The sequence below is a fragment of the Chaetura pelagica genome, unplaced genomic scaffold, assembly GCF_000747805.2.
Source record: "Chaetura pelagica isolate M959 unplaced genomic scaffold, ChaPel_1.0 scaffold531, whole genome shotgun sequence".
In the NCBI taxonomy this organism is placed as follows: domain Eukaryota; kingdom Metazoa; phylum Chordata; class Aves; order Apodiformes; family Apodidae; genus Chaetura; species Chaetura pelagica.
Genome location: NW_009952362.1, coordinates 666,225 through 692,002, shown reverse-complemented (window position 1 = coordinate 692,002; position 25,778 = coordinate 666,225). Strand labels below are relative to the sequence as shown.

Here is a 25,778-nt window from a genome sequence, read left to right as displayed (position 1 = left end):
CCTCCCAGGGGTAACCTGTTCCAGAGTCTCACCACCCTTACCCTAAATAATTTCTTCCTAATGTCTAACCTAAATCTACCCTCTTCTAGCTTAAAACTATTACCCCTTGTCCTATCTCTACATGCCCTTGTAAAAAGTCTCTCCCCAGCTTTTCAGTAGGCCCCTCAGATATTGGAAAGCTACTATAAGGTTTCCTCAGAGCCTACTCTTCTCCAGGCTGAACCTGCCCAACTCTCTCAGCCTGTCAATGATCTCCATTGGTTTATGGTATAAACGAAGCCAAGCTGATGGTGGACAAATGATGGAACATTCATTTTGTGTATGTAGGGTACACTGGAGACTCAGATTGAGGGATGCAGTCAAATTTCAGCCATTCCAAAAAGAATTTAAGCACCTCTGTGAATACCTGCTGTAAAAATTGTGTAAATAAAACTCCACATTATTTTTAGAACATCCTTTCCTCTGTCTTAGATTTGTTTTCCAGAGGAGCTCCAAAGAGCCCACAGGCCTGTCCTTAGGCTCAGCCACAATATGTTTCTGCATCCCTAAGTCTCTTGCCTCTTAATTTGGAGGGGGGGAAATGTTGCTTTCCCCTAAATTTAACTAGCTGCTGTCTCAAGTAGAACCTTGAGTTTCCTGCCCTGCTTGCTCTAAAGCAAATTAAGAAAAAGTAATTTTCTTTTGCAGAGGACTGGCAGGTGTTTGGCAAATTTCAACTGATTCTTCAGGACACTGGTGGTCACGAGTTGGCTCTGTCTACGCAAGTGATGCAAGAAGCATCACTTTTGCCAGCACAATCCTACATCAAAAGAAGATATTGCTGGTGACCAGCACAGCCCAATTTGCTTGTAGCCTGCCAGAGGGAATATCACTCCCATCAGACACATTCCCAAAATGACACCAAAGCATTTCACTGCTTTGACAAGGAGTGGGAGGCAGTCAGCAGTGCTGGTATAGATCAATGCATTTGGTATTAGCTCTGAAAATGACAACCCATTTTATATCATCTTCTCCCTCACCATGACACTAGGAAACTCCTGGAATAACCCATCTTGTTAGCTAGACCAGGGTATCATTCTGAGCCAGAGACGATAGATGACCACACACTTAATGAAGATGTATTCACAGCAGAAATAGGCCATGAAGTCCCAGCCTCCTCATTTTTATCAGCGTGTCTTTCCAAGTAGATGATTCAACAAATTTACCCAGCATAGCAGCACACCAACAACCTTCTCCACCAGACATGCAAAAAATCCTATTGTGCACCAAAAGCTTTCTATCACACTAGTTATTAAAAAAACCTACACACAAAAAATCCCAAACCCTTTTACTCAGAGTAAATTTCATTTAAGTTATCTCCAGTCTTCAGCAACTGAGCTAAAGAAAAAACCCATAACAAGACAAAGGTGTGGAGCAAGAGGGTGCAATGTTGTGTATGGTGGCAAACTGCAATACATTGAACCTTGCTAAAACTCCATATTTTAGTTAGTAAGGTGGAGAAAGCAACACAGTAACTCTGTGAGCACATTCCAGTTCCTCATGGCTTTGGTGAGCAAAACAAGTCAGTCAATGTGCCACGGGAGGGTTTCTTGTTTATTGGCATTATAACCAAAATGTCAGTGCTATGCTGAACTCCAGAGCCATTTTGTTTATGATGCCATGCAGCAGCAGAGCATCCTTAAGGGGTTGTGATCCATTTTCAGAAGTGTTAAACAGAACACTGAAATCTGTATTAAATATATATAGACACAAATCTAGTCATAGTCATTTTACCTGTATAATCTGCACACTTATTTGTAAGTGTATACCTAATAGAGTAGCTGTTGGCTCAGGACATCTACGATTAAAAGTTTTATGAGGTGTAGAAAGAATTAGCATACAGTAACCTTCACAAATTTTATAACAATAGAAGAAAGTTGCCTCCAGCACTGTGAGAAATGTGCACTATAAACTTTCTCAGTAAACACTTTTCAAAAGCTCCTCTTCTTTCTTGCCTATTTCACATCCATCAGCAAACAACTTTTCAAGCATGGAGTTCCCTAGAACAGCTTGTCATCATTATCTAGACCCTCCTTTATCTGTCCAGTGTGAGTCTTTTTGTTGGGTGAATTAATTCAGATTTGAAATTGGACACCAAATCCTTTCCCAATGTGGCAACACTAAAACGGCATGAGACACTTGGGGTTTTCTTATTAAAATGCTGCCACCAACCTAAAGGAAAAGCATTATTACTATCTTCCAGTAACAACAAAGTACAAACAGTTCCAGCTAAAGTACAATTGCAACACAGTAGTAGTAGTAACAGCAGCAGCAGCTACTGGTACTATTGTATCTTTTTTAAGAAGTATGTGGGAAAATATGTTTGTTTGGTTTTTTTCAATGGATAAACAACTAAGTTATGTATAATCCTCTCCTTTCAACTTCTGAACTCTGAGACACAAGGTCAACAATGTTTCAGAATAAAATGTCATTGGTGCCTCTTGCCAGAATAACAGCTGCAATTCTGTTTTTACTGCGGACGTTACACAAGCATTTATAAAATCATTAATCAAAGTAGCTGATTTAATCACAGTGTTGTTACTTTACATTGCAGAAGATGATTAATTAATTATCCCCTTATGCTTTCCTGTGAACAGGAACACACATGCACATACACACACACACACACAAAAAGTAGCTATTCCTTGAAGGTAAGAATTACCCTTGACACAGCATGGATTGATGTACAGATTCCAGGTATTTCCACAGTGCCTGCAGCTTGGCAGTTGGACTGAAGAGAGATCTAAACAAACCTTTGTTTCACATTGTAATACCAACTTGTCTTAACATGTTCTGGAGGAGATTCAGAGGTTGATACAAATCTTATCAACAAAGAGTCTAAATAAATATTCTAAATTAATAAGTCTACAAAGCAATCAATGAGAAACCTTTAACTGGCTCATAAATACTATCTACAGGGTTACAAACAATTTAAAAAAATGTCTTCTTTAAATGTAGACTATTTGACTTAGAACCTGTATTTTAATATCATGTAACATCATATATTTTAGCTATTCAATAGTCATTTAGATTTTTAAAATATCAGATTAATCAAAGGAGAATTATCACTGCTCTGCTGTTAATGATTAGCTGTTCCTGCAGGCTTGCGATGGGGATTCCCAGCAGAGCCAGCTTCTGCTCTTATTTCTGATTGATCTGACAGATGACCTTGAAGGGTCAGAGAAACTGTAGAGCTGCTTCTAGAAATGCCTACCTGTAAGTCAGGCACCTACAGCTCTTTAATAATCCGCTTGACTTTGATCCTTAGATATCCCTGAAAGATGAGAGCACTTAGCTTCAAGTCCTTTGGTGTTCCTGGAATTACTGCTTCTGAACAGCTGTCTCAAAGTCAAGCCACCACTTAAACATACAAATACCTGTCTAACAAGGTGGTAAAGCCTGCATACATCTTTCTGACAGGACAGCAGAGGTTCTCTGCATATGCCAAGTACCTCAGGAAAGGAAGAGTGATCTCCTGTTACACTTTGGAACCTATTAAGAAATAACAGTACATCTAAGAAACACACACAGCAATTCTGAAATCATGTATATTTTAGTATATGGCTTCCTTCACACTCACTGTAATTAGAACTGACCCTCTGCTATTCTTTGAGGAGTTCTGTTTCAGTTCCCCCTGTCAGCTTCTTAAACTTCAAAGAAACAGAAACAGGAATAAAGGAAGAAGAAAGAGGGAATCCTACTGCTTATGTAAAGACAAGTGCTGTTCACAAGTGTGACATCCTCTCTTGAAGATTATAGCTGTGTCTGCTTTAAGAGAAGCACAGGAAGACTTGCACTCTAAGCCTAGAGAAGTAGAGCTGCTGGGTGATGGAAGCACCCTACTTGCCGAAGTCTCCCTGCATGGGGTTCATGGCTTCTGAACACTCAGCAGCTCATGTCTGGCTGTCTCAGAGTGAAGAATGGAGGAACATCATTCTTTCTACACCTGCTTGTGTCCTCATTTGTCCAATTTTAAGCTACTTTTTTTAAAAAAACCACATCACACTGACTCTAACTGCCCGCCTCTAGCAGCCCCAAAACAGCCTTAGAAGTGCTGCATCTTTCTGCATGTGTTTTCTCAACAACTGCACCCTTCACTCTGCTATAGAAATGAAAATGAAACATGATCTGAAATAGGTAAAACCTAGTCTGTCCCCATGGAAAGTCCTTTTTTGTTGTTGCAGCTATCACAGAAAACAATCCATCTCTGTTCGGGATGCTGTAGACGGCCCATATCTTGCACGCTGAGAGAGGAGTGGAATACCTTTGCCTTAATGAAAGAATGCCTGCCAATGGGTACACCTGAACAGTAAAGATTGCAGATGGTTCTAGGCCACATATATGATTTGGGCTTATGAATGTATTGCTACACTACTGTTGCATTCCTCTGGTATTTTAAGTTCTCTAGCAGCTTCAGGACGGCTGACAGTATCGGGTTGCTAACGGTGCTGCGGCCGTTTGTGCCTTGCAATGCATTCAGTCAGCACAGCAAGTCATTTACTTTCCCTTAACAAGATAACTGGTTGATTAATATACTTTACCCTGGGGTGCACAGTAGATTTATTTCCTTCCCAGATACTTGCTGAATAAAGGAATGAGGAGTAAACAAGTTTGTTTTCAGCTATTTGTTATTTCCTGAAACAATTCCTGAACTTTTTACTCAAGCTTTATTCTAGTGAACTATCAGTGAAGCTAATGGCAATTTTGTCTAACTTCAGGAATGGACCACTTAAAAAATTATTTCAAGTTTAATGACACAAGGCATCCATGCTCAGAATTTCTGGGTTCAGACCAGACAAAATACATTTGAATAAAATACTTTGGTGATCACTGTTTCTGCTTTTCAGATGCAAATTGCATCAGTTAGCACTGATGATGTACCTTGGGTATTTATATGGCTCCTCCTTTCAGCATCTGAATGCTGTTAAATCTTTAATGTACTTATGCCAAAGTACTGTTTCCAGCCAGGGCAGTGATCTTCTTCTCATTCTACAAAAGAGTCTGGATAGAAAAAGTTGTTAAATGAAGTGCCAAAATTCACTAAAACTCCTAATGATAAACAAAAATTAAACCCAGTATCTTAGGCATCCAGGACCACCATGCTGAATAGCCAACACATCTGCTCCTTGCTTTTCCAGGGCTAGACTACAGCAGCAGGTTAGAAGCATGGGAGAAAAGTCACAATCATAAACCACAGTATTCTCAAGCCAACAATCTCTCCCATGCACCTTAAAATTCATGGACTGGGAGTGCATGTATTAGACCACAGGGAACAAATCTATACTTGACATTCATCTACCAAGTATGGTATTTAGGTAATTAAATCAGTCTTGCATGATGGGGACGGATGCATTTCTTGACCCATTAGAGTTCTCTTTCAAGCATAAACCCAAGTAAATATACCGATTATCCTAAAAATCTTTAAAACCAGATCATTCATTAATGTATATTTATCACCTATAAACCCTGAGCAACTTTTTCTCCACCTGCAACTTCCTTAGCTTTGTACATGACACCTGAATATTTCTGACTAAAACACAATTAGAGCAGCTAAAGATGGTGCAGATCCCCAGAAGTTATTTTGATCTGTGTTCTTCTAATTTCTCTAATAAATTTGCACCTTGCTTCTGTCCAAAACCATATTATCATGGGAAATCTGTTTTGCTTATGTAGTTCCATAAAGATTTAGTAGAAATTAAACTCTTCCACTAAGAAAATTCTTCACCAAAAATGTGTGCTTTTTTGGTCACTAAGTAATCTGCTTTGCCTCCCATTTCCCAGTGCCAGAAATATTAGCACTATTTTTATTGGAAAACTATTTTCTTACTCTAAAGAGCAGCTGATTATTTTTACCAGATTACACTACAGTCATCAGCATCTTCCCACCCTGGTTTTTCAAAACTCTGTTAAAACATAGATATCCCAAAGAAAAAAAAAACCAAGGAGGCTATCTTCCTGGGAATACTTTATTCTCTTCCATTTGAATTGCAACATATGTGGGAGGAGGGAAAGAATGTAAATGTCAGTGTGTTTTTAAGTTTCTATAGCATAGAACATCTTCTAATTCTAGATGGACCAAGATTAGATGGGCTAAAATAAATGAATGTGCCAAGAAGCATATTCAAAATACGCAGAAATAGAAATCTCCTTTCTGAAGAGAGCTAGGGCAAGAACTGAACATCCCTCAAATCCCTATTGAATTCTTGAGGCTTACATAAAACCTTCAGGTAGACATGTAGACCCTCAATAGACCTTCATATGGATGACTCTTTCCTTTTTCTGAGATGTGGCTACTTACGACATCATCCCAGGATTGCATACGAGCCCAGGTACATTGAACTGAAAATTTATACAATGATTCTACAATTTTCTCAGTATTATTCTACCCTACTCAGAACCCTACTGGATACACAATCAGTTTTAAAATAAATAATTACATTAATTGGAAAAACAATACCAGTGGTAGAACAAAAGGCACTAGAGAAATTCTAATTTGACAGAGAAATCATCATGCCAGGCATAGAATCACTAAAAGACTCTATTCCTTCAACTTAACACCAATACTCAAATACAAAATATTTCCACTTACAGTCAAGGTTAAAATCCCCAGTCAAAGCCCTAGCTCAGCAACAAATATTTCAAGCATAACAAAAGGAAAAGGATAGCACAAGAATGAAAAAACCTGAATTAGTAGTCCTGAAGGATGACTCGATGCATTAGGTACCTCTATATGTCACTTCATATTGCATTGGAGACTTCAGCACAAATCTGATTCAAAGCACTGGACTGAAATTAATTTGATGGCACTGACCCAGTAGACTGTTGCACATCAAAATACTGCGCTGATAATTAGGTATTTTTTGATCACCACTAGTTGCTACCAGGTTACAGCAAGAGTTTACTGAAATACATTATTTTTTCATTTGAAAAAAGAACTGAGGTTCTCGTTAGAGTCCAATTCTAAATCAAGGCAATTCTTACAGTTTGTCTTTGACACACAGGTGCCTAATTCTGCAAAGCATTGGGGAAGTAAACTTTTTTTTTAATAATGATTCACACCCAGCTGAAAGCCAAAAAATAAATGCTGAGTCCTTCTGTATTTCTCATTTCTATATTACAATATAAATCCCTTTAAATTCTGGCCACCAACTTAGAACTGGAGTCATAAATTCAAAACCCACACTCCACCAGGTAATATTTTCTGTCTCTACTCCTCCTTAAGATACATAACAACAGTTGGATTTTTATAAGGACTGGAAGGCATTTTTATGCCTTTTTTTGTTTGTTTTTTTTTTTCATGTCAGGAACCATTTGATCCATGGTTAGAAGTTTTGCCAGCCCAGCTTTCTCAGTTAGTGATGAAGTTTTCTTTGTGCCAACATGGCTATGCCAGCTCCTGGCTATGCAATTAGATGCAATTATACTGGCAAGAAAGTCTTCTGCCATTCAAGAGCTGGTAGAAGCTAAATCACAAAATTGACCTTTTTTTTTTTTTTTTTTTTTTTTTGCCAGTAGGAATGGTACTTTTAAGCATAGAAAAGGCTTGAAAGCTCAACATAGTCACCCCTTTAATTGAGGGCTGAGAAAACTGCTAGCTTCAGCCACAAGATAGGCATTCATCCAGTGCTTCCAGAGGAAGTCAAATCCTCCAGGAAATAGAGAAAGAAAAGAGCCAAGCCCCACTAAAGTACAAAAAAGGCAAAAAAAATTTTCCCTTTTCATTTTCAGATGGAAAAATCCTTTCAAAAGGTTGACTTTATATATACATGATAAAGGAGCAGTAAAGAAAGGATTGTATTTTGGCAGTGGATTTTGCAGTTCACCTGTAACTTTCAATCCACACAAAGCACTCTCCCAAACTACCTCTGCTAAAATCCCTCTAAAGGCAACATGACAGAGAAACAATAATGAGCAGGTCAAAAGAGACTCTTAGGGATTCTACAGTCATTAGTTTCCTGAAGTGAATTGTAGTTATTTTTATGAAAATAGACAATTCTTCTAAAATAAAAAATCCCCAACTCAGACTACCTACTCTACACATAACATGTGATTAGGTTATACTCTCAAATCTAAGTAGAATCTCTACTTGGCACCAAAAATATATAAATACCAAATTCGAGAGAGTAAAGTAAACCTCAGCTGTTTTGAAGATAATAGCTAACTGAACTGGGCCTCAAGAATAACATAATCAAGGCAGGTGAGAGTGTATTCTTTTTTCCCCAGCAGGCTGTCTGATGAAAAAATCTCCCACTTGGCATCTGAGAACACCTTTCCATATTGCCTGCTGTACAGTGGAAGCTACACCAGCACTGAGAGCAACGAAGAACATAGGAGAAGCATTCTTCATAAATTACCAAGCTAGGGGAAGAAATTACTTTCATGAGGATTAGGCTCTCATGAACAGAGCTGAAAATATTATACAAGATTGAAAAAAGCAGTATTTTATACAATAAATGAGCAGAAAAATTCTGTATAACAAATACATGGAAGCAAATCCCAAAGCTCCTCCGTTAGCTGGGAGAAAACTTTGATTTCAGTAGCTGCCAGCCTGCATAAACCCACATGGTGACATACTGTTCTAAAGTAGATTTCTTTATGAAACCATAGTACTAGCTCTGAGAAATAAAGATGGTTACATATCTGTTCAGACACTATAGCAACAAAAATTTAAAATTGGATAGAACAGCTCTGCTACCAAGTTAGCACAAATGATGTAAAACATCTGTCTATTTTGAGTTTTTAGATAGCTATTGTTACTCCTGAATTGAGTCATGTCTCTTAATAGATTCATTCACACACCACTATAAAACTGGAAATTATTTTATTCCATTTTTATTTGATGTGAGCCATGTAAAAGTTAAGTAATCTGCCCAAGGTCACAGAGAAAGTCCTTTTCACTTTCTCCTCCCTGTATGTTACAATACCTGAAATGAAACTCTGCTGATTTATACTGGAGACAGCTGCATCCCCTTCCTAGTCTCTGTCAGTGGGACCATCAGTTCTTTGGGGAGACTGAAACTTAGCTCAAAATTTGGCTTAGTACAAGGATAGGTAGGTGTTACCTGACTGTAACCTCTGAGTCACATATATGAGCTAATCATGCCTTTTGCCCTTGCACTCTTTGAAACTATGAGCTCAAGACACTAACAGCCTGGACGCATCACATTCTGACTGCCCAATCCTGATCTTTGATCACTGACAGCTTAAACCAATAGTTATTAATAATATATCTGTACAGAAGAACAACACTTTCACTACTACATTGGTTAAATGAGAAACATCTGCCTTTGCCTCCCTCCACAAATAACCTTGGTTGCACATCTCCCTTCTACATTTATGAACAATCTTCTGAGATGACTGACAGCGGAGGTAACTGACATACAATGTAAATGTCCCCACTGTTATCCATTCTAAGATGTGCAGCTGAATAAAATTCTGCTCAGTCAGACATAAAATCAAATTAGAGGCGTTCACTCTGCAAAGAAAGAACTAAATTTGAAACAAATAAAGAAGTGTGTAATTCAGTTTAAAAGGGATAAGTTCCTACAAACACACAAATCATAATATTAACAATGTAACACACTGCCCTGTGAGTTTACCACATCACTGTTCAGTATGCAGGAAGGCAGGAGAGCTCCAGTGACGTGGGGGATTTGCCCCTTATACAAAGTGAGCAAGATTTTTTGGTTGTTTATTTCTTGCAGTCAGGATTTGTTCAGCAGAGCACTTCTGTTTATTAATAATTATACCTTATGGCTACCCAATACATTTCACTCATACCACATGTGTTCACAAAGACCTTCACCCATCATTGAAATGCCTTGGTTAACACACAACATATTTGTCTCCAAAGACCTTTAGTATTACTAAAGAGTTTAGAAAAGAACCAAAAAATGCTGTGTCTTTCAACTGCACAAACTCAAATATGGAAGTTGGCTCTCCCTGAAGTAACATTTCCTATGTTTGGCAATTTTTGCCATTGGATTATTATTTACCATGAGTATTTAAGACATTAGCTTTGGATCTGATTTTTAAGACAGCTTTTTATACAGTAGCTCACAATTATGAGAATGCATGAGTTAAATGAGGAAGTATGAACCCCTGCTTTGCAGCTGCTCTTAAGAGTCTCAGGATGTCCTCACTTGGTGGATGTGAGCTGGTTGGTTATAACCCAAGATTCTGTGGCTACAGAGCACAGATACATCAGAAACACACGAAGAGTTTAACAATTTCTATAACATAGGACATCTTTTTACACTTTTATTAAAGTGTCCAACTTCGAAAAGTCATTCTAAAAAAACAATAACATTCATTATGTTGCATATTCAATAGTTCTCAGTAAATGTCTCATACAAAAAATGTGCCCTGCCAACAGGTTAAGAAGGTATTTTCATATGGGATTGTAGAGTCAAGCTGGGTTCTTCCAGCACTGTCAGCAATCAACATTTTCTGACTGAAACATAGTGAATAATTCTGTTAATCACATAGCATGGATTGTAGCAAGCTTTTACAGCTGAATGACTTCTAAAGAACTAACAAGTGAGAAATAGTGAAAGAGCTAATAAAAAGGCTATTATCAAATACACAACAGGAGCAGGTAAAGTAAGCAGATGCTTTTCTACATGGTTCTATATAATGTGATTCTTGCTTAGCAAAAATTTCCATTTATATATCCAGCTGAAACATCCTGAAAAATCCTGAAACATTGCTCCTGCATAAACCAGCTTTTATTTAAAAGACCATTTGGGGAAAAAAGAAAAAAAAAAAAAGTAACAGTCAGAAGACAGAACTACAGTGAATAAAATAGAAATGGAATTTTCTCCCTTATTCAAACATTATGGCTCTGCATGAGGATGCAGCAATGTGAAGAGCCTACAAATCAAACTGCAGGCCACTGACGCTGGGCTCAACCATTTCCAGCAGTGGGTTATTTCTAAATTCTAAAGGTGCTTTTAATACTTAATGTTCAACCCATTTAGTTTTTTGCACTCTGTTTTATTACTACACTTTGATATGAGGGAATTTAAGTTACATAATATGCACACACAGAAATCATCAACATTCACAAGCTTCATCTTCAACAAATATCCTATTTTCCAACAAGATGGCCCCACACATATAAAAGCAAGAAATTAAGATCATTTTAAAGCAGACACATGCAATGGCTATGCCCTTGTCATGGGGCAAGTTGTGGATGAGGAAGACTGGGAGTGAGGAGATGAGATGTATGCAATCAAACACAACATGGGGAAAACTAGGAAGTTTGTATCCCTCAGCTCCTGCAGTCTCTGACTCTGAATACAGGGGACGTTACACCAACTAGGCACAGGCCTAGTGGTCAGCAGCTCCCCCAGTGCTGCAAATGAGTAGACATTGACCGAACTGAACTAAGTTGTCTTCAAGGAGAGACCCATTAAAAAAAACAACAAAACACCAAAAAAAACCCCAGACTTTATGGGGCAGGAGGGAATTATACACTGGCTGTCATACTGGTAGGAAACTCCCTAGGCAACACAAATTATTTTGAGGGGACATACATTAAAAATTCCATAAATGGGTGCTAAATTACTGCTGTTTCTTGTAATAGCAAATTTCAGTGATGATCAAACCCTACACTCTCTGATAAATAAGGATACACTGCCCAGAAGGGGGCCTGGTGAAGTAACCCTCCTGACATGGGGCTGACATGGGTTCAGCTCCCTGCAGAAAGTTATTCATAGAATCATAGAATCATAGAATCATAGAATCTTAGGGGCTGGAAGGGGCCTCGAGAGATCATCTAGTCCAACCCCCCTGCCAGAGCAGAGTCACCTAGAGTACATCACACAGGAACTCATCCAGGTGGGTTTTGAATGTCTCCAGTGAAGGAGACTCCACAACCTCCCTGGGCAGTCTGTTCCAGTGCTCTGTCACTCTCACAGTAAAAAAATTTTTTCGGATATTCACCTTGAACTTCCTATGCTCCAATTTACACCCATTACCCCTTGTCCTATCACTGGTCATCACTGAGAAAAGCCTAACTCCGTCCCCCTGACACTCACCCCTTACATATTTGTAAACATTGATGAGGTCACCCCTCAGTCTCCTTTTCTCCAAGCTAAAGAGACCCAGCTCCCTCAGCCTTTCCTCATAAGGGAGATGTTCCACTCCCCTAATCATCTTCGTAGCTCTGCGCTGGACTCTTTCGAGCAGTTCCCTGTCCTTTTTGAACTGAGGGGCCCAGAACTGGACACAATACTCCAGATGTGGCCTCACCAATGCAGAATAGAGGGGGAGGAGAACCTCTCTTGACCTACTAACCACACCCTTTCTAATGCACCCCAGGATGCCATTGGCCTTCTTGGCCACAAGGGCACATTGCTGGCTCATGGTCATCCTCCTGTCTACCAGGACCCCCAGGTCTCTTTCACCTACACTACTCTCCAGCAGTTCAGCCCCCAACCTGTACTGGGACATGGTGTTGTTCTTCCCCAAATGTAAAACTCTGCACTTCCCCTTGTTGAATTTCATCATGTTTCTCCCCGCCCAATTCTCCAACCTATCTAAGTCTCTCTGAATGGCAGCACAGCCTTCTGGTGTGTCAGCCACTCCTCCCAGCTTAGTGTCATCAGCAAACTTGCTGAGGGTACATTCTATACCCTCATCCAGGTCGTTGATGAAGATGTTGAACAACACCGGTCCCAGTACCGACCCCTGTGGGACTCCACTAGTCACACACCTCCAACCAGATTCTGCCCCATTGACTACAACTCTCTGACTCCTTCCTTTCAACCAGTTCCTAATCCACCTCACTTCCTGATCACCAAACCCATACCTGATCAACTTTTCTACAAGGATGCTTATTACTGCCCTCTGTTCATTTTCTTCTACTGGAGGTGCTCCTCAACCTCATTCCTTCACCAGCAGAGTTTGGAACATGATAGCATTAGTTTCATACACTATTAACTTTACTGTTTCATACACTATTACTTTAGTATCAGAGCACTTCAGAAAACAGAAATTCTCATCATATCATGTTACATGTACACAAGCAAGTCTGAAGAACAATAAAATTACGCATACAAAGTTATCCAGACACTCAGCAGAAGCTCAGCTAGTACACTCGGCTTGCCAGTTCTATGTCAGTGACCTATCCAGTAGGGCATAGAGCCCTTTGAGGAAATTAGCTGGGCGATTTCCTCCATCTCTGATTACCTCTCCTTACCCACACCCTGCTATGAAAGAGCCCTATTTCAGTCCCTGTGGAGGACTCAAAAACACTGCAGCAAAACAGAAAAGAGCTCAGAAACATTGATGATGAAACCCAGAACAGAATGTGCAGTGTGGTATTTCTGGCCTTTTCTTTACCATCAATCTCACTGAGACGAGCCTTCATTTCAGCTTTGTTGCATGGGAAATTTGTGCCTGAATTTAGGATGGAAAAGATTTCATTAACATATAATAATTAAACTTCATCTAGACAAACTTTGACTTAAAACTACTAATATAATTTTTTTAATGTACAAGTCCCACAGAAGGACTGCTGCATATACAGCAAGACTGTGACAATGGCTAGTATAGTAACATAGGCTCAAATACCTATTATTTCAAAGATTTTCCTAGACAGGCAACTTAGTATTTCTATAACTCAGTTCTTCACTTCTAAATAAGGATAACAACTAAATGGGAGCACACTAAGTTTAAGGCGAGATACGCATTAGAGACTGTCAAAATCTAGCAGAATTGGGTTTGTGTTCAGGTAAAGCACAGCAGATATTAAGCTATTTTTGCTACATTTTGTTTAAGCTAACAAACTATTTCACTGGCAGTATTTCAGTGCTATGCAACAAGGATTATATTTTTCCAAGCAAAGGCATAATACACCATACATTACCTTCAAATGAAATTGCAAATCTATTTTTTCCTACAAAACCATAAAGAGAGACAAAACCCTGTCTTGCTAACATCTGCTAAGCTTGTTCTCAAGACAGAAGGAGCTTCAGGCCACATTCTATTCTCCTTTGAGTGATCAAGACTATGAGGGTATTTAAGACCAAAATCATACCTAGAGCTGGCAAACTGTAGCTATCTCTAGTCATCAGAGAAAAAGAGACAAAATTCCCAGTTTAAGGCCCAAAGACAGTCCTTTTTTGATATATTTGATAGCAATGTTTACACTACAGGCATGCAGTTTCTCCTTGATTCTATAGCATAAGTCTTTTTGGCATCACTGGGGTTAGGAGACACCTGATGCAGATTTAAAAAGATTAGCTATCACTTTTTGGCAAAGTTCAGCACAAAGACCTTGAAGTCAAACATGGCCCATACATCAGCATATCTAACCCACACCAACTCTGTAGTATTCATTCTGCCAAAAGCCAATCTAAGAACAAATGGAATCAAACAAGGGTTTTCCTTCATGTCCTGGTCATAACAGGCATGTTTAAATGCACAAAAAAGCCAGTCTAACACTGACTTGAAGATTAATCTATGACATGAATAAACGAAATCAATCAATTTTCTCTTCAATAGTTGTCCAGGTATCAATAACTAGAATATAAAAATAAACTAATCAGAGGCTATTTGTTCTCTTTCAGTGAGTCAGTGCTGCCATCTAAAGCTATCTAAGGGGCATGCAAAAGAAATTCAAAGTCATACATCTAAATAACATTAAAGAAACACATCTGGGTAGACAGAAAAGGCAGGACAAGTAAAATATGTTAATAAGATACAATAAAATAATGCTGCTGCTGTACCTGAAGAAGTAATTCTTTCTCTATCACTTCACCTGTCTTGCTGATAAGCTGCTTCTGTAGTCTCTGTATTTTCTGAATCAGCTCATAGGTACTTGGGTCACTGGCCTAGACAAGATCAAAGCAGTCCCAAAAATTATACGTTATAACAAGTTGCTTGCAAATGAAACTGTAACATCCAAGTGTTCAAAAGTGACAAATATAAAATGGACAAGGGAAAGAAGGAGCATTGGGATTTTTTGAAATGCCATGTATATAAGCAGCCCTGAAACTGCAATCTCAGCATGCTCATGTTTAACACTATTACCCTCATAAATCCTCTTCAAAACAACTAATATAAATAGGACTTCTTCAGAGCTTAATCCCCAAATCAGAAGGATTGGGAGATCCACATGGGAGGGACAGAAAAGGAGATTAGTATATAATTTTTAGCATAAACTGAAACTGCCAACTGACATGTAAATAGCAGTGCAAGTACTTCCCACCATTTTAAGATCTTCAAACAGTGCCAACTGAGTTTTAAGGAGAGGAAGATTTTTCTCTCAAACAAAGAGTAACTGCAATACAGTCTTTTAAAACACACTAAGAAATTAAGAGGAACAAATTATGGGAGTAAATTGAGGAACTATTATGAGGCTTTAGAGCATCCATACATGTGGCATCTCGTGCTTCAGTGGAATCAAGTGCTTAAAAACGTGACACAATATAGGCACTATACTGTTGCCCTCTATCTACATAGCCTATGAAGACCAGGAGATAGTAAATGTCTCTTTCTTCTCTTTTCATCCTTTTGTCACAGATTGCATCTGGAGGAAGCTCTAAGGAAGAGACATAATTCTGAGAGGAGCAGCCAGCAAAGCTTACTTTCCCACTACTTTGTATCTCATTGGATTCTTTAATGAAGAGCAAGCTCTGACTGAAGCTTTTTGCTACATGGAGTCACCACATCTCTCTCCTACATGGTTTCTCCTCTCTCATTTGTTGTCTCATAAGGATTAAACTCACATTGCAGTAAAGCCTCCAATAAAGTCCTGCTCTCTGTATATCTGTTTGTGCTTATAAGGGACTTCGTATCCCCTGGCTCTTAATCTTTTGTCCAATTTTATCTAAATCAGTGAATGAATTCAAGTGTAAACTGGGACACTAACACAGATACACAAGCGGAACTCCTAAAACAACATTATTTCCTGAGAAACCAGATGAATAAGTAGTTCAGTCCCCACAACCCACTCAGTCCTTGATTTTGATATTGCTGCCCAAACATGGTGCCAATTTGTGATAACTGCAGTGATATGAGTATGTTTGTTCATTAGGAATTGAACCAAAATCCCATCAGGATTATTTCATATGGATTTTGCCATCTGCTAGCCTTTCTGTGTTCCAAATACAAATCAGTGACCCAGAATGGAAAGATGTGATTTCCCATCATCAGTCTAATCATACATCCATTTTCCTAACACTGGATGTTCTGGTTTCCCTGTTTTACTCTTCTTACAAGGTGCTGCTGGAGATCATACCTGGACATCTTCAATTTAGTTCAGCATCCTGCTTTTTAACTCCTTTCCAGGAGAAAAGCTAAGCACACTATTCAGCTTTAAGCTCAGCATGGAAAGATCAGAAATTAACTGTCATGCTAGTAAGCATAGCCAAAATACTCAGCTCTGCTTCAGCAGAGACTATCATGTTAGCAGCCATTATCAGAGCAGCTAAGCAACCTAGGCTGGCATCAGATCAGAGATCCATGCAAAACAGGAATCTCAGCTGGCTCTGACTTACTTCAAAAATATCCAGTGATATTAACTGATGTTCATATATTTGGTCTGTGCTTGACTGATTTTTTACTTTTCCCCTTCATTTGGTGTGTTCATATAGTGTGAACATTTATATTTGCTGTTTACATAGCAGTTGAACTCCCATTACCTAGAATGGCTGTCTTTGGGAGCCCCTTCCTTTTCCCACAGATGTAATTTACCTTCTGACTTCATGTCTATCTGTTTCTCAGTCTACCTGTTCCACAACCTTTTCTAATTCTGGCTTTCTTCCTACATACATCTCCCTAATTGGTGACAGTAGGGTTTTATCCTTCCTCTATCATCTTCTTTCTCGTCACTCACGTTAAGGAATCACGCCCTCTTAAATTCACCTTATTCGTTCTTACTTCCTTCAGCATTTGACTGGCTCTTTACAAATCCCTCTGCAATTTTTCATTGAGAAAGTGACACAAAAATAACACTGATTGCATTGTGCAAGGATATCATTCAGCAGTTCACCATTCCACTGGTACTATGGAAATTTCAGTCTGCCTGACCCTCCACATTATTTGCATTACAGTAAACTAAATAGGCTTTGTGCTGTGTCACTGATTTGGTAATACAGGTTTTGAGGACTTGAAATGCTGAGACATCACCTCTAATTTTCTCCATCTGTGAAGTTTCATGGGATTCTCCAGTTCTTCTTCCAAAACTCTGCACCGAGCCTGTGCCCTCAGCAGTTCTTTCTGCATGTGATAAATCTCATGTCTTAAGATCAAGGCAAAACAAAAAAAACACATCAAAACCACATCAATGGGACCAAGGCACTAAAATACATTAACAAACCATTTTCCCTTGCATGACAGCACTGGCAAAGTGACTCTTGTGATTAACAGTCAACAGTAAGACCACTATACAATAGGAATTATAAGATAACACCATTAGACCTCTTCACTCACTTTAGTAAGAATGGCTTAAAAAAGGACTTTTCACCAGTTCCTGGCCAATCTACTTCACAGCCTACTGGTCTCACTGCCCACATCTTCCCTTGTACATTAAAGGCCAGAAGGATGGTTAATTCATCCAGAGTAACCTACAAATCAGTCAGTGAGTCATACCCAGCTACCCCTGTATTGAAACTGACAGCTTGTGTTTGAAGGAAGGTTGTAAATCTATATAGCTCACACAATCCAATATATAATACACACTCTAGGAGCTAAGTATGATGGACATAGTTCTGTAAAGAACACAGGTTATATTTCTTTTACTCCTAATACCCTTCCTCTAGGAATTTCAGGGGTGATTTGTTGCTGAATTTAAAATTATAGAACACTTCCAAGATTCTTTGACAACTATGGTCCTATGGTGGAGATGGGGATGTCAAGGGCAGGAAAATAAGGCACATTCTGCAATGGTCCAATCCTTATCCCTTTGATGGGTGGATTCTGTAAGTTCTCCCACAATAAAAGGGGTGGAGGATCACTATGTGCCTACTCTCTCACTGAATCTTTTACTGCTAAGCGCAGAGTTGCATTTAGCTCACTGGAGAGAAAAAGGCCTTTTTATAACTGTGAGGTTGGACAAGATTATGGAAGAGGTAAAAAACCCCACATCTCCAGTTGGGAAATTGAGAAAGCTAACTAGCAGCACAAGTAAAAAATTGAGTCTTTTGACAGGCAGTTTTCATTATGTTTTTTGGACTTCATTAAAGCATGTGACTGCTGCTGCAGTTAGCAAGAATTGATCCACCCATCATGGTGTGCATCACACCATACTTCAATACTGTCACCAAGCCTCAATACAGCAGCAGACTTTCAGCTGAACGCATTTGGGCAAGGAGTGCAAATCCTATTCCTGTCTGCAGTCAGTCGATGAAAACTACAACTGCTAATGTTTTGTGGCCTGTTCTCTTTTCTGTTGCAACAAATCAAACTGGCATAATTCCACTGGATTCAATGACCACAGATTGAAGCTCCATTGCTCTGGTGAAAGCCATGGAATTATACTGATGCAGTTAAACTAAGTATCTCACCCAAAAATGTAGCAGATGGTTATCTGCTAAAAACATAGCTGTCTATCCTTACAAACCAAGACTGATTCTACAGAAAATGACAATAGTTTCCTACCAGCAAAAAATATACCTTAAACATGGAAGAATTAAAAAAATAAGGGAAGCATTAAGCTGAAGGAGGAGGAGATAAATTAGTCTGGGACTATTAAACTTCTGTTTTAAAGAAACATAACCTTCAATGAAAATGTAACTAAATCTTTCTCAGAGAGCAATGCTGTATATAAATCTGGAAGGACAGGGCTCTGAAAACGTGCAAGGGTTTGTTATAAATACGTCAAGCATTCCTCATCCTCTGTGAATTGACTAATAAAAAGCAGTCCTTGGGCCTTGGGTATCACTTAGGTAGCTTACTGAACTAAGAGCACCTTTTCTGCTCCCGTCTCTCTTTTATTCTGTTAGGCAGTTACTCACAGCATAAGGGGAAATATGGAAACTCTTTCAATTTTGGCCAAGATGTCTTTTTTCCTCCTTTCCATCTTTATATATTTTAACTCTCTGATATGCCATTTTGTGAATATAATCCAGTCTGAGTTTGAAGTAAAACCAAACAACTCCCTTCTCCAAGGTATAATCTTTGTTGATACAAACCTCTACCATTTATAAAATGTATTTTTTGCATGAGACACAGAATCATGGAGGCAGTCACTATGGAAATGTATCCAACCAGTTTTTCTACCTGAGCTCCTCCACGTTAGCCACATTCTTGCCCAGTATCCCTTTCTCACGGCGAAGTTTTTTTATCTCCAGCTTGAGAAGCCGGATGTCTTCCATTCTCTGCCGGTACTGGGTTTCACCCTTGTTCAAGATGGACTGTTGGATTTTTATCTTTTCATAGAGCAGAGCCACTTCATCATTGCGCTGAACATTCTGGGCCCCTAGGATATCTCTCTCAGTGATAACCTAAAGGTGGAGGGCAAGCAATGCTTTCAGTTGCAGTTCCTCAGCACAATCACAAAGTATCGTAACTATATTTGCATCAGTCAAAATCATGTGCATTAAGAGGTTTCACTTTTATTAGTAAAAGAAATGTGGCAAGGACCTATTAGTTTCCCCTGTAAGGGTTCAGTCACCTGAATTGCATAAACTCTGTAATCTGTACACTTCAATATCTAAGCATTTTTGTTTCAATGGCACAATAAAGCTTTGGTAGTACCACATTTACAGTAGCCGAGGATCTTGATCTGAATAATACACTGGTATAAACAAGGGAAGAGAATTCAGTGTATTAGAAAAGCCAAATTAGAGATTCCTACCCTCTCAATTTCCTTGTTCTGCCTCAGCCTCTCAGCATCAGCTTCAGCAATGATTTTTAGGAGTCTTCTCTCTTCTGCCTCCTGATTTTCTATAAAGTGTTTGGCTTCCAGAGCCTCTTTTTTCATCTTAAGCAGTTCAGCCTGATGGAATAAAAGAATACAGGTAAACTGTGCTTAGTAACAACTTCCCATTACATCAACCTGAGATCCAGAGTTAGGATTTTTTCATAAAATCTCATACATTCTTTTAGTTTCCTAAGACGTATGTATTTTGTTACTTTTTGAGAACAAATTACTAAGACAAGCATGCGTGAAGACTCATGAAGAAATGTTGTAAGGAGTATTTTAATATTGTTGTGTTATATACAACAGAAATGTGGATGGATTTTTATCTATGACAATGGTTCAAATTGAAATTCAGAGGTACATCATTTGATAAAAATTTTGAATAGGTCATGTTTGGAAAGCTTTCAAAAGAATTGTTACCTTATGAATACCTAGCATAAGTAAAAAGCCAGGCTGGGATGTGAGAAAGGATAGCTCACCTTGCTGGAAAAGGCAACAATCTATGCTATGTAATGCAAACAACTCAGGAATTTGTGGAAAAAATGGTAATCAGGTATGGAAGCATGAAATTAAAGAGCTTTAGCACTTTTTTAGTGGACGTATAGAGGAAGACAACTGGGAAGAGAGGCTGCCCCTAAGTGCAGAAGTAACATGTTGTTACAGTGATCGCACACCTCTAACTCAGACTAATGAATGCTGGAATCTGCCCAGTAATTCTATCCTACTATGGTGAACTCTATAATTCAATGCATGCATGTATACAGAAGCTTACAGGGTCTTCTTGGATTACTAGGAATTCTATCGTCCTTAGGCAATGAGTTAGAACCAAGATGAAACAAGCTGACTACAGTCCATTTTCAGATATGAAAACTTTCAAGCCTTGACTCAAAAACTTTGCCACAACTCCAACTCTTATAAAGAATGGTATTGAAGCTACCTTTTCAGAAAGACCATCATCCAGTGCTGAAAGAATGAGACCGTGATGATGGCAAAAACATTGATTTAAGACAGAAAAAGTTTCATTGTCATAATAAAATAGCCTGTTCCATTCTTATTTTCTTTAATAAAATTCTCATTTTCCTGTACGGGCAACGCTCATATCTTTCTTACTCAGTGTTGGATGTTCATCAGAATCCATCAGCCAAATAAAAATTCAAGGCACTTCATATTGAAATGCAATCAATGCTGTGCAAAAGCTGTCTACAAATGTAAAACTGCTCATGCATTTGGCATTGCTGGATAATATTTTTTTAATATATCAAAATTCTATGTTCTCCTTATGTCAGAAAAAATATGAGTTGTAAACAAGAAGTGGTATTAGATGTTGGCAGCAAACATTTATATAAACAAATCTCCTCACTGGAGTGCACTAAGGTAAAATAAATCTGAACTGCCTTGTACAGTAAAGAACATAAATACTTTAAGCCACACAAAGGCCCCAGACGCTAACAGGACTTTGAATGAGATTAAATATGCTAAAAACTACAGTATGAGGGTCTGTGTACATCAGGTAAGAGAAAAGGAAATTAATAAACAGTCACTGTGCAAACAGAAAAATGGCCAGGTCTGAAAGTGCTGTAAATCAGCACAGCTCATTTGAAGTTGGTTGAAAGAGTTTGTAAGAATTGAATAACAGTCAGCAAGAAAGAAGAATTTATATGGGACCTATGCCAACATCTCAAACTGAATTCAAATCAAATTCTTGTCTGGATTCTGAAATATTAGGAGAAGTGAAGAGGTATTTTTTTATTTGTTCTAGAGATGGGAAGGAAATTACGGGCTTTGTAAAAGGTGTAACTGGGGGCTGGACTGAGAAAGTTGAAATTAATGAGATCAGCATTTTGCATCCAGATTTCTAGAAAATACTTTTAAAAAAAGATATGCATGAACATCTACACAAGTATAGAAAAGTACCTGACAGTAGCTCAAACCTGGAGGGCCACAGTTCTTACAGCTTTTTTTTTTTTGTATACCTATTTTTCAACATTCAGATGCTTTATCAAACCAGTCTGATCACAAGCTCGTACAAAGGCCAAATGAAACCAAAAGATAGCACTGTACTGGTTTTAATGGAGCTCGGATCCTATGTTCCATTTACCATGATTACACACATTTAAGACTGAGGCTGAGGCAAGCATAAATCCGACGAGTGTATAATCTCATTCCTGTGAATCTCAGTCCTCCACGCTTTAGCACATTCTTTAAACTGATTTCCCAGGAACTGCTTGCTTCCTTCACATCAGTGCAAGCAGGACAAATTGAAGCCGGCTTGCTACACAAATAATTGGGTTCTTTTGTGCCTGTGCCAATCAGTCCCCTGTGAATTCTCCAGCAGAAACACTCAGGTAGAAGACCACAATGCCCTGAAGCTAGTCAGTAACGTGATGTCAGTGTATGGACATACTTGCTAGTGAATAATTGAGTGGGTAAACCATGTAGCCATCATGTTTGTCAAATAGATGGCAGACAGTTCTGAGGTGATGAGAGAGAACTGGAGACTAGTTAAGGCAGAAAGCTGCACACAGGAAACGAGACACTGTTTCACTTCTTGATCACTGATAGCACAACACTGAGACAGATTGGGAACAAGAACACAGATTCATCACCGTTTTACAAAGCTCAATAGACATCTTGTCATAACAGTAATGAGAGGGGCTGAAAACTGAAGGAGTCATTGCAGGGTAATGATAAAATGACAAAAGAAAACATTGTGGAAAGTGGCAGGGGACTTTTGGTTTTGGGAAGTGCTTGTTTTCTGATTTTGTGCTTAGTGAAGAGAAAAAATAAGTTGCCGTTGACACTGACTTTTTACATCTTTTGAGAGCGCAGAAAATTGGGTTGAGATACCACCACAGATCTAATAGCTTCTCTAAGTATGAGCTGCAACCAGTGCTGAGAAGAACCAAAGCTTCAAGGTCAGTTTTCCTTTGATTTAAAACAGATTTTTGCTGCTTTATGCTACAATATTAAAATAACTTTCTGTGCATGGGGACCTACTAAAAAGCACTGCCTAACTCCCAGAAGACTAATGCTTGCTAGTCACACAAAAATACAAGATCTTGAAGTATACTATAATGTGGTTTGCACTTAAAAACAGTAGAAAAAAAAAACAAACACCAAACCTTGAACTGTAAGGGTCAATACTAGAAAGTTTGCTAGAAACAGGCTACACTCAAAATCCATATATCTGCAAGTAAAGTGGAACTTTTTAGTAAAAATGTTCAGTTAACAAGAGAGTTAAAGCTTCCAACAGACAATCCAGGACCTTTCTGATTATAATTATAGGCAAAGATTAAACTTGTCAGATACACAGAAGGTTTGTGTAATTCATACCTCTAAACAATACTGGGATCTTGTGCTTCAATCACAGAATAACTTATTAAAATACAGTAAAATAACTATGACAGACCATGACATGATGCAATGTGTTATATTATAGAAACCATCCTTTGTAAGAAGGTGTATGTGTAAAGGCTCTTACTTTCAATAGTTCCTTCTCTTTCTCTGTTTGCTGATGCTGTAGATGTGCTTGCACAAGGGCTGCTTCCTTGTCTGTGACCTCTCCTTTCAGCTGATCCACCTGATGCGTCATAATTTTCAGTTTCTTCTTCAGTTCTGCTATCTCATCCTAATAGGACAGGAAGTGTGACCACAGAGAGAGATCAAAAAAAGAGTAAGTTTGTGTTTGGGCATTCAGGCTATTATGATGTTGGAAAATGCACCCACAATGCTCCATGTACCACAAGATTTTTTTTAATCCAACAAAACAAAACAGTTTCATTAAGTGACAATTTTTTGTTATGCAAGCGTGACATTGCAGTAAAAAGCCTTTAAAAGACACATTGACAAGAATAATTAACACCAGTTATAATAAGCCATTAAAATTAAAGTGCTGGACGCACAAGATAAGAGCTAACAGTCAATCCAAATTAATAAGATTTTGATCCTGTCCATCTGTTTTCATGCTTCTAGCAGTGTGTTTTTTTATAAGGTTTTAAGCAGTTGGATACAAATGTCTGGAGGTAAGCTGGTTTTCTGCATATGAACATGCCCACGAGTAAAATACCTATATGCCTGCAAGGGACTACAGGAAATCCTTACCTCTATTTTGCTTATGAGCTAGCTTGCACATAGGTGCAAGGGAGCAAAGAGTGTGCTCATAGATTGAGAAGGCCCTGGTATGAGAATATTTAGCATATAATTTAGGCTCAAAATATAGAACAGAAAGCCTGGCAGCACTGCAGAGAAATCAGGTCACTAGGACTACTTCTCACCGCACACAGGTGCCTGCCTGAACAAAATTAAGAACCTGTTTCAATTCATTACTGTGACAACACATATGACCTGAAATGGAAGTTAAAAAATTCAATGCTTAGACAGACATGGTCTTCTGGATCAAAATAAAGTATCTTTACAAGATACTACCCCTACACCAGAGGCCGTCACCTCACAAAAAAGACACCACTTCCTTTCATGTGAGTTCATTCTGTTTCAAACCCAGGGCAGCTTCAAACTCTTTCAGCACTGACCAACACAGGTGTGGATTTACTTGACAAATCAGTGATGCTTTCTTGCATGAAATGCTTAACATAGTTAAGCAAGATCTTGAGTCATGGCACACAGTATTGGGAAAGTACTGACTGGTAGTCTGACAGCCCTCAAAACCAAAATTTGTACATTCCACAATTAGTGGGTCCATATAAAGCAAATTCAATGAAACAGAAATAAATGCAGCAACATGTCATTAGGCCTACTTGTCTGCATGTTCTGTGACTCCTGTGAATGCAATTATCATACCAACAGCTGCCTTTGCTAAATAGCCTACAGATCTCTTCAATATTGTAAAAGATGAGAGACTTAATTTCTGGTGCCCAGACATACACCCAAATACAGTCATAATTCTGTATTTAATGAAGAACAGTGAGAACGCACAATTTTTGCAAACAGGTTCCTAATCAAATTGCTTGAGTTCCTAACACAAAAACATGCCCCGAGGCTGAAAGCATCAGATATCTATGTCATAACAACAGCCTTCAAGCATGTCTTTTCTAACAGATTTTCCTGAGCTGACGATTATTGCACTCTGGAGACCACTAGCAAGGTGGGCAACAGGGGATCCTTCCACACCAAGAAAAAACAAAATACTTACACTTAGCTTTAGCTAAACAAGCTTGTGCAAATTTGCTTTATTTCCCAAAGGGAATAAGAATTTACTCTAGTTTTTAATACAACTCTCTTTTATTAATGATTCTGAGAGATTGTTTGGGAGCAGCAGTATCCCAAAACCACATCCACAGATGAGAGGCAGATAAAGGTCAAGTAAAGCATCCCTCAGAAATGGCAAAATGGTTCATTTCTCATCAAATTCAGCACACAGCTGGAATAGAACTTTGCCAGTTCATTCCCATCTGCTTCTTGAGCAAAATACTTAGCTATTAAAACCTGAGTATGAATTTATAATCTACTATTAATGTTTATGTTACAAATTCTTATTCTGAAACAACCCAAGGCTGTAAATCACAGCTATCCAAGGTCCAAATCTCTGCTAACTGAAATATGATTTGTGTAGTATTTTAGATCTTTACATCAGAATAACAGAATGCATCCAAAAGTGATCTGTTCTCTTCCTCTAGTCTTGCTAGTGAGATCCCCAAGGAAGAGATATGAACAAAGATCTTCATTATCTGAGGAAAATTACACTCCCTGAAAGGAACAAGTAAGGTGGAAGCATTGAGCTCTGTCAGAAAATTCCACTTTAGCTGGGAAAGTATACCCTCTGTTTCTATATCATGACTCACCATAATGTGCATGTGCATTTAGGGCTAAGGAGTCAATCTTTTACCCATTATAGCCTATTTCCCATACA

The 25,778-nt window shown here is 38.6% G+C and overlaps 1 protein-coding gene across 1 annotated transcript in view; it reads right to left on the bottom strand.

The window, feature by feature from the left end:
- The window catches only part of CFAP58 (cilia and flagella associated protein 58), a 64,484-nt gene that overhangs the window by 9,895 nt on the left and 28,811 nt on the right, over nucleotides 1–25,778 (bottom strand). Inside the window, exons 10-14 of the mRNA XM_010007902.1 lie at nucleotides 23,394–23,540; nucleotides 19,847–19,987; nucleotides 19,270–19,493; nucleotides 17,179–17,290; nucleotides 14,775–14,879 (exon numbers count right to left, since the gene is read on the bottom strand). Coding sequence (XP_010006204.1) covers nucleotides 14,775–14,879; nucleotides 17,179–17,290; nucleotides 19,270–19,493; nucleotides 19,847–19,987; nucleotides 23,394–23,540 — 729 coding nt within the window. The remainder of the gene's footprint in view (nucleotides 1–14,774; nucleotides 14,880–17,178; nucleotides 17,291–19,269; nucleotides 19,494–19,846; nucleotides 19,988–23,393; nucleotides 23,541–25,778) is intronic.